The sequence below is a fragment of the Papio anubis genome, chromosome 1, assembly GCF_008728515.1.
Source record: "Papio anubis isolate 15944 chromosome 1, Panubis1.0, whole genome shotgun sequence".
Classification (NCBI taxonomy): domain Eukaryota; kingdom Metazoa; phylum Chordata; class Mammalia; order Primates; family Cercopithecidae; genus Papio; species Papio anubis.
Window position 1 is genome coordinate 191,372,542 of NC_044976.1, and position 9,450 is coordinate 191,381,991.

The following is a 9,450-nucleotide window of genomic DNA, read 5'->3' on the forward strand; positions in this document are numbered from 1 at the left end:
GTGAAACCCTGTCTCTACTAAAGATTCAAAAAATGAGCCATGCATGGTGGTGCGTGCCTGTAATCCCAGCTATGCAGGAGGCTGAGGCAGGAGAATCACTTGAACCTGGCTGCTGTGAGCTGAGACGGCGCCATTGCACTCCAGCCTGGGTGGCAGGGTGAGACTCCATCTCAAAAAAAAAAAACAAAAAAGGAACCTATAATCCCACGACACTAATACAAGAATTCATTCCTCTTCTGAAAAATTATTTTCCACATATATTTTTACAGCAGCAATCAAAATGAGGTCATCATTAACTCAAATTTGAGTTCAGTAGGATAGAATTGGCCTCATGAAAAAATTTCAGTAAAGCTCAAATAATTGCTAGCTGTTCCAAAATTAGTCAGTTATGATTATGCAGACATGCAGGTAAGGCCTAGAAAATATGTAAAATGCAAAACATGAAAATGATTTTGGGGGGTAGTGGCATTGTAGATTTGTTGCAAATTTTTCATTTGTTAAAATAGTGAAGCTAAAATACTACCATAAGCTGAAAAAAAAGTATTGTCTAATTAGACTCTCAAGAATTTTTAAAACATGAAATATTTTTAGCCCTTTAATGAATGCTTACTATGTGTCAGGCACTGTTCTAGGTGCTGAGGATAACGCTGTGAGGAAAATCAACTTGCTGCTTTTATGAACTTTGCAACGTAATGTGTAAAAGTGGAAAATATACAAAGCAAACAAGAGCATTTCTTTTAACGATAATGTGCTTTTTAGAAAACTGAACAGGTCAATTGATACAAGTGTAAGACTGGGTTTGGGGGAACTACCTAAGATTGAAGGCTCTGAAAAAGCCCCTCTAAGGAGGTGACATTTGGGCCAAGATATAAATATGAAATATGCAAAAGGCTGGGAGAACCAGGCTGAGCACAAAGATCCTGAGGTAGGTGAGCCTAATGTATTCATGAATAGAGTGTAGTTAACTAGGTATGAGAGAAGAGCAAGGCTTAGATCACCTGGAGCCTTGAAGGTAAAGTGGTTTAAAAAGGGAAATTACGTGATCTGTGTTTTTCCCCTCTGAGCTTTCTTGTAATAATTATGAGTAGAAACAGGGAAACTATTAATACTCCAAGTGAGAGGGTGATAGGGGTTTGGAATCAGAGTGGTAGCAATGAGGATGGAAATAAATGGATTGATTCAAGACAGTTTGGAATCAGAAACAATAGAACTTATTGATCGGGTGTGTGAGAGAGACAGGATTCAAGGTTTCAGTTTGTGAAACCATTTACTCAGATGAGGAAAACCAGAGGAAGAAGTTCCGGCTTTTTTGAATATGTCGTTTGAAGTGCAGAGCTAAGTGGGAATGTTGACTTTCAACTTAATGAAGTCTCTCTATAAGCTTGTGGGGAAGGAGAGGAAACATGTTCCGTGTCTCTATTCTCCCAAAGGCTAACATCATGTCTCACACACATTATGCATGCAGTTTAAGTGTTTTTGAATGTTTTTAGGGTGGCTATTTGTTTTCAAGTTGAAACTCCTTGAAGACGGCAATTCTGTATCTACACAAAAACTTAAAAAGGGGGCCTTGGCACTTTCTGAGATTTTGCTAATGTCTAGGTGAATGACTTCTATGTGATTATATGGGGCTTTAGCTGCACAATATTTGTGCAGTGTTGAGACTGTCTCAAGTGAAGGTTACTTTTTTTCTTTTGAGTGTAATTGTATAAAGGTGGGCTCAAAAGTTGTGAAAAAGATACATATACATATGGTTTACCATGAAAAGGCTAGGATTCCAGGCACATTTACAACCACAAAGGCATGAGACCAATCAAGAATGTGCTGCACCTGGATGACAAAGGCGCTAAGCGCCTCAAATGCAACAGTCAAAAGCCAACAAGCGGAAGCAACTCTTTCAGAAAAAGACTCCAACCCAGGCAAGAGGAGGGAGAACTTGCCTCAAAAAAAAAAAAAAAAAAAAAAAGAAGAAGAAGAAAAAGAGGTCTGAGAGGAAGGAGGAACATTATTTTTATTTACTGAACATCTTTTAAAGATTTCACACCACAGAACTGTGTCCTTTAATTCTTACAACGCTAAGAAAGGCATTATTCATATTCACCACCCTTTTTACGGGAGACAAAAGCTCACAGTATCTCGCTTTATCTCAACCTATTAAGAGCCAGAGCTATCCTCATACTCCAGGTCTGAGTCCTTGCCTCCCCCATTACCCACTACCAAAAGTATTTACACTTAATTGCAAGCAACGAGTACAGAAAAACTCAAAGAAGGAATGGAGGAAAACGCCACATCCACTGCTAAACCCTTAGGTCAGAATACGTCCGCGAGCCTTTCCAGGGCCAAAGCCTTAGATCTACCATGGCTGTCGCTTCCCCTCCAGTCCCTCGCTTTTCATCCCACTCACTGACAAAGAGAAGAGGAGATTCACGCCGCGGTAATATAACCCAGCCTGACGGTGAGTCTGACGGCACAGAAGAGAGAGGTTCGCGATCCGCCCACACCCCTCTCTAGGTGGAAATGACAACCAAGGAAGGATATGAGGAGTCGGGGCAGGACGGATGGCAGTTCCCGGCGGCATAGTTCCTCTGGCCAGCTACTTAATTCTTCCAGGGGAACCGCGCTAGCCGGGACGGCACGTTCCTGAGACATACTTTCGTCAAACAGCACACCTTCAAACCAATCCCGCCACAGCCCAGACCGGAAACTCACAGTCCCGCCACAGCCCAGACCGGAAATCACAGTCCCGCCAACCCTTGCGCTCTCTCCGCCGGCTCCAGAACCATAGAGAGGAGGACGGCTGGTTTCTTGGTGAGCCCGGGTCCCCTCAAGGCCGGAAAGAAAGTCGGGCTTCTCTAGCCACCGGAGGACTCGACTCGCTGGTGCGCGATTCCAGTCCGGAGGAGGTGTCGTGAGGTGAGATTTTCAGACGCGCGATCCCAGGACGTGTCGGGAAGCTAGCATTCTCAGGTCTGGATCACTGTAAACATTACATTCAAATGGGGAGGTGAGGGCCAGAAGTCCCAGATTTGCTACCCATGGGGTTTTGAGATTGCACTTCTAGGGTCGGATTTGTCCTGGGACCTGCAGCCGGAAGTGACTCCGAGCCTTGCAGCGTGATGGGAGAGAAAAGAGGCGCGTTCCTAGCCGCTGGACTGGGTGACCCTCCTCTCCCCCGAATTGTAAATCTTGTGTAAAGGGAATAAAGATCCCACTTGCCAGAACGGAAAAAAAGAGGCAGATGGTATAGTGTCTAGCGCAGTGGATAGAAGATTCTCAATAAAGTTGCTTCTGATTTCTACAGGCCTCTCCAAACTACTGCATTGCCCTAGTTTGCGTTCGCTCTGCCATCAAATTAGTCTTTACTAATTATTTCCAAATTACCCCCACTTCCATACACTTAGGGCTGCTGTTCTCGACTAAATGTTTGGAGTGAAGTCTTGGATGAATTTACACACACCAGACCATACCTATGCATGTTTTTAAAGGGACGCCCACTTATCAAAATAAAATATTGTACGTCTTTTGTAAAAGACAGAAGTGAAATTATTCTGGAAGCTTAGGGAGTGAATATGGTTGGACACAGTCAAGACAGCTGAAAGATGGCAAGTAACTAGGCCGTCCTGTCTGAATATCTTGGACTTTATGTTTGTCCAGGTGGTGGTGGTGGTTGCTGCTGCTGTTCTTCTGTTTGTTTTTATAGCTGATTTTCTTCTCCCACTTTTGAACCCTTAAGGTGTATATGAGCGTCCAAATCTCTTTATCTCTCTCTCTTCCCCACAACTTTTTTAGAAAAGGCAACTATATAGTGGGGTGGGGAGGGATTGGAGGTGGCTGTTTAATATTACACTTTAGTGAAATGTGCCATTTTGCTTTAATCATCATTTTCTTTCTGTTTTTTTTCTTTCCAGAGTTACATGGAAAGAGGACCGAAGACGTGTAAAAAGTAATTTGGAAATACCTCTAAATGTTTGTTACCATGTATAAGCTGCTAAAGAGAAATTAGGCCCAACAAAATTAATTGAATAATTGAGGCAGGTTTGTGTGTGTCATCAAATTCTATCCAGAAGTTGAAGAATCTGAATTTAACAATCGTGTGCATTTAATAAGAGGATGACCTTTCAGTTTAATTTCACTATAGAAGACCATCTGGAAAATGAATTAACACCCACTGGAGATGGAGCTTTGACCCTGGATTCCTCAAAAGAGCTGTCAGTCTCAGAAAGTCAAAAAGGAGAAGACAGGGACAGAAAATGTTCTGCAGAACAATTTGACTTGCCTCAGGGTCACTTGTGGGAACATAAGTCAATGGAAAATGCAGCTCCCTCTCAAGACACAGACAGTCCACTCAGTGCAGCCTACAATTCAAGTAACTTGGAGCCATATGGAAAACAGCCCTCCTTGAGAGCTGCTAAAGAGCATGCTATGCCTAAAGATTTAAAGATGTTAGAAAATAAAGTCATAGAAACATTACCAGGTTTCCAGCATGTTAACTTCTCAGTAGTGAAAACCATCTTGTTGAAAGAGAACTTCCCTGGAGAAAACATAGTTTCAAAAAGCTTTTCTTCTCACTCTGATCTGATTACAGGTGTTTATGAAGGAGGCTTAAAAATCTGGGAATGTACCTTTGACCTCCTGGCTTATTTCACAAAGGCCAAAGTGAAATTTGCCGGGAAAAAAGTCTTGGATCTTGGTTGTGGATCAGGTTTACTGGGTATAACTGCATTCAAGGGAGGGGCCAAAGAAATTCACTTTCAAGATTATAACAGTATGGTGATTGATGAAGTAACCTTAGCTAATGTAGTAGCTAACTCCACTTTGGAAGATGAAGAAAATGATGTAAATGAGCCAGATCTGAAAAGATGCAGGAAACCAAAAGTAACACAAGAACTATATAAATGCCGATTTTTTTCTGGTGAGTGGTCTGAGTTTTGTAAGCTTGTACTAAGCAGTGAAAAACTTTTTGTAAAATATGATCTCATTCTCACCTCAGAAACCATTTACAACCCAGATTATTATAGTAATTTGCACCAGACTTTCCTTAGACTGTTAAGTAAAAATGGACGTGTACTTTTGGCTAGCAAAGCACATTATTTTGGTGTAGGTGGAGGTGTTCACCTCTTTCAGAAGTTTATAGAAGAAAGGGATGTTTTTAAGACCAGAATACTCAAAATAACTGATGAAGGATTGAAGCGGTTCATAATTGAAATAACTTTTAAGTCTCCTGGTTAATGTTCACTGAGTAACCAAAATGAAATAAACAGAAGGACCAAAAATTTGAGTGATTTCTGTCTTGCTATTAATTTTTCTGAATTTTTGATGTTTGTTTAGTTTATCCAAATCATAAGTGAGCTGTGTTAGCAATCTTGTACTCACTAGGTGAAACTGAGAAAATATCCTTGTGCATTTGATGAGATCTCCTGGGAAATCATTTTGTAGCAAATTCTGGTATTCTCCATCTTCATTCTATTTGACCTTTTTACCATCTTTGACATTACATGAAATTGTACCCAGGAAATTCTGCCATTTCTTCTCTCAAGTCTGTGAATTTCTTCCTGCTTTTTGTTAGTTCCTGGTTCACGTGAAGTGTCTGATCAGATCACTATGCCATTAACATACATCACTAAATATTAGGTTTGAAGGCCTTAGGTAAATAGGAGGAGGTTTTTGTTTCATTTTGTTTTTATATTCATTTACCTTGTATAGTAAGGATCAGAATGGTGAGAATTTAACTAAATTCACATGGAGATGAGGAAATAAAGGGAATCTGTGATAGAGTATAAAAGTGATACAGAGAACTTGTACTACTTTAGGTTTACTCCTTATAGCCAAGTAAGAGATCCTGCAGTCTTGGTAGGAGGAAAAAGAAAAAGAAAGGAGAATTCCAGATTTGGGGGAGTATAGACTTCTCACCAGTTGTTAAATAGTAGGAAAGAAAGGAGAAAGTGTTTTGTTGATTCAAATGCAAAAAATTTCACATTTTACTTCACTGGGAATTGGGATCTGCCTTGCTCTCTATAACAACAGTAAAATTGACAGCATTTTTTTCTTTCTTGGAAGTAGCTAAAATAATGGGACGTCATGGATTCAATTAAATGTGATATTTACTGGACATTTACGGTTAATTAGGTACTTTGTATAGCATCTTGCATAATACTTAAAACCTTATGAGGTATATGTTATCTCCATTTTAGTAGTGATCATAATAGCTAACAGTATTTAGCATTTAGTGTAAACAGGACAGAAGACCTTTATATATGTTAACATTAAATATTCATAACTGCCCTATAAGACTCCAAGAAGTTAATTGATTTGCTCTCAATCACATTTCTCACCTTGAGCCAGAATCTGAAGTCTTAAAAGTCTTTACGCTCTTTCATCATCCAGTGGTCTCAACTCTACCAATGCCTATTTTCATCACAAATATTTCTTAGCACCCTCTTACTACTCTAGAATGAAAGTCATAGTTAAGGAAACTTACATACATTATTAAAAAGTATATTCCTCGTTTATATATAATTATATGTGATAGTCACAACTAATATGAAGAAAGTAATTTATAATCAAATAATTTATATCTCATCAGATACACACACAGGTGTAGCTACACAGAAGACACACAGCAGCCAGATGCTTATACCTAGGAACAGGGGTCCCTGATGCCCAGGCCATGGACCAGTACCGGTCCGTGGCCTGTTAGGAACCGGGCTGCACAGCAGGCGGTGAGTGGTAAGCAAGTGAGTATTACTGCCTGAGCTCTGTCTCCTGTCAGATCAGCAGCAGCGTTAGATTCTCATAGGAGTGCACACTATTGTGAACTGCACATGTGAGGGATCTAGGTTGCACACTCCTTGTAAGAATCTAATGCCTGATGATCTGAGCTGGAACAGTTTCATCCTGAAACCACTCCCCTGCCCAGCCCTTCGTGGAAAAATTATCTTCCACGAAACTGGTCCCTGGTGCCAAAAAGGTTAGGGACCACTAACCTAGAGTACCATTACTGAAAATGCCACAGCTACAATTCCAGACTTACCTACTAGGTAAGGTAGAACAAATTGGCCTTGACAGCTGGATTGGGGAATTGAGGTACAAATCACTGGATAGAGGCTCGTAATACAATAATCAGTTTCAATGATTTTGAGACAAACAGGTATCTCTCAATTCTCCGAGAGAATTAGACTTTTAATGAGGTCTTATCCAGGAGGCCCATTCAGGAACAGCAGAGACACAGCCTCTAACTAGGGGCTCAGGACAATTTCAGTTCCCAGGGAGAGGGTTCAACAAGTGCAGAAAGGATCAAAGCAGAAGCCCAGTCATGGGAACTAGATAATTTGGGGCATTAAAGATAAATTTGGGGCTGGGCACAGTGGCTCACGCCTGTAATCCCAGCACTTTGGGAGGCCGAGGTGGGCAGATCACCTGAGGTCAGGAGTTCGAGACCACCCTGACCAACATGGAGAAACCCTGTGTCTACTAAAAATATGAAATTAGGTGGGCTTGGTGGTACATGCCTGTAACCCCAGCTATTCGGGAGGCTGGAGCAGGAGAATCGTGAGAATCGCTTAAACCCAGGAGGCAGAGGTTGCAGTGAGTCAAGGTTGCACCACTGCACTCCAGCCTAGGCAACAGGGAAAGACTCTGTCTCAAAAAAAAAAGAAAAAGGAAAAAAAAAAAAAGATAAATTTGGGGGTATCAAACAGCCCAAAGGGAACACACTTACCCAAGATAGCTGGCAGCAAAAGGGACTTGGGACACAAATTATGGCTACAAATCCAGAAAACAGATACATAGCTTTCTCATGTAACAGTGTAATTTAATCATTTAAGGGTTATGATACCTTGGGTTAAAATTCAATTTCTCCATCTGTAAAACAAAGTTTATAATACTATATCCCTAGCAGAGTTCTTTGAAGATTAAGAGTTAAGCATTTATCTTGGTTCCTATCAAGTTTCCTATGTATAAGTGGAAATTATTATTTTTGATAATTCTTACTATTTAGTCACTTATTTTCTGAATCAGATAGGAAGTCCTGCTCACATTTGTTAAAAATGGTGTTTGTACCTTTACAGTATACAAATCTCTGTTCAGAACTTGAAGAAACCACTAAGTTCTAAGCCTTGCTCTGCCCACCATTAATCTCCACTCTCTCTCATCCCATTCCCCTCCCCACTCCTCACCTCCGCATTCCTAAATTGTCTTTTTTTGTAAGCTTTGGTTGCAGATTATTTAGGATGAAGAAGAGTGCATCTTGTAAATTTGCTTCTAAAACCTAGTCACGTATGTGCTGTGTTCTGCCTTTAAACTGCCCATTTCTCAGATGTGCCTGTCCTCTAAGTTCCAGTTTTCATGTCCCACAGAGGACGTTCTGTCCATGTTTCAGAAACTCATGGAACTGTGTCTGTGCTAAGCGTTGTGACTTCACTGTGTCAAATGTGATGGCCAGTGACACATCTGCTGTAGAGTCTGTCAGGTGGATAAGTATCAGCGTTTCATCTAGAGAATGAGATTTTCGAGAAGATTAAACCTATCTTCACTTTTCAATGCCCTCCATAGTATTTTCTTCAGGTGCTTACTAAATGGTCATTTGAAAAAGAGGAATAGCAAGGAAACTCAGACTCCATGAACTTGATTATTTGCCTCCACTTTAGCTGGGACATTTTGAATTTTTCATACCATGTTTATGATGGCATTGTGATTGCTGATAATAAGGTTTTCTTTGGATGAAAGTACACATTTAAAATTGCCATCATAACTAGTGCAGCCCAGGAGAGAAGTTGCTCTGTGCTTTGTAAGAATCCTTTATTGCAGTCGAGGGATGCAGCTTCTATATAGCCCGGATGGTTGGGGGAAGCCATAGTACATTTATAACTACTAGAAATCCAATTTCTGCCTTTTCAAGGAATTAAAAGGAGTGTCATCATCTATACGGGAGGTTATCTAACAAAAGTGCTCTTTCTATTTGAAAGAAACTATGTAAAAATTACAATGACAAAGAAAAACTTTATAACTTAAATATTACCAAAGAAAGTGGGGCATTTTACCCCTCACAGAGCAAGGTAGTGGTCGATTTGTGATCTGCAAAAAAAAAGATATGATGCAGGGATACTGTAGCTATCCTTTTCCATTTACTGATGGGATGAAAAAAGTGGATGCAAAGGCTTGCCTTTGGCAGTAATGTTGACCCTTGAACAACATGGGGACAGGGATGCCCACCCCCATGCAGTTGAAAATCGACATACAGTTTTTGACTCCTCGAAAACTTAACCACTAATAGCATACTGTTGACCTGAAGCCTTACAGATAACATAAACAGTCATCTAAGAATATTTTGTATATCATATGTATTATAGATTGTATTCTTACAATAAATTCTTTTGTATGTCATAGGTATTATAGATTGTATTCTTACAATAAATTAAGCTAGAGAGAAGAAAGTGTTAAAAAATTAGGAGGAAG

At 40.2% G+C, this 9,450-nt stretch overlaps 2 protein-coding genes across 14 annotated transcripts in view; one reads left to right on the top strand and one right to left on the bottom strand.

Moving 5' to 3' along the window:
- The window catches only part of C1H1orf112 (chromosome 1 C1orf112 homolog), a 58,804-nt gene extending 56,030 nt beyond the window's left edge, over window positions 1–2,774 (bottom strand). For 8 of the 12 annotated variants that reach the window (XR_002518887.2, XR_640755.3, XR_002518888.2 and 5 more), the window contains exon 1: window positions 2,536–2,774. Coding sequence is in view for 4 of the 12 variants with exons in the window: in XM_021930686.2 (XP_021786378.2) it covers window positions 2,536–2,646 (111 nt within the window). In the remaining 8 variants the exon portion in view is untranslated. Of the gene's footprint in view, window positions 1–2,401; window positions 2,511–2,535 lie in introns of those variants that run through there. The other 4 variants (XM_017952278.3, XM_009193672.4, XM_009193653.3 and 1 more) reach the window with 3 other exon arrangements.
- METTL18 (methyltransferase like 18) lies at window positions 2,769–5,279 on the top strand. 2 transcript variants are annotated; one of them, XM_003893537.5, is made up of 2 exons: window positions 2,769–2,910; window positions 3,906–5,279. In XM_003893537.5, exon 2 carries the CDS (start codon window positions 4,108–4,110, stop codon window positions 5,224–5,226), a length of 1,119 nt encoding a protein of 372 aa, XP_003893586.1. In that variant the 5' UTR covers window positions 2,769–2,910; window positions 3,906–4,107; the 3' UTR covers window positions 5,227–5,279. The 2 variants fall into 2 exon arrangements, with proteins under 2 accessions (XP_003893586.1, XP_003893585.1); XM_003893536.5 differs by having other exon boundaries at window positions 2,795–2,964.
- The last annotated feature ends 4,171 nt before the right edge of the window (window positions 5,280–9,450 follow it).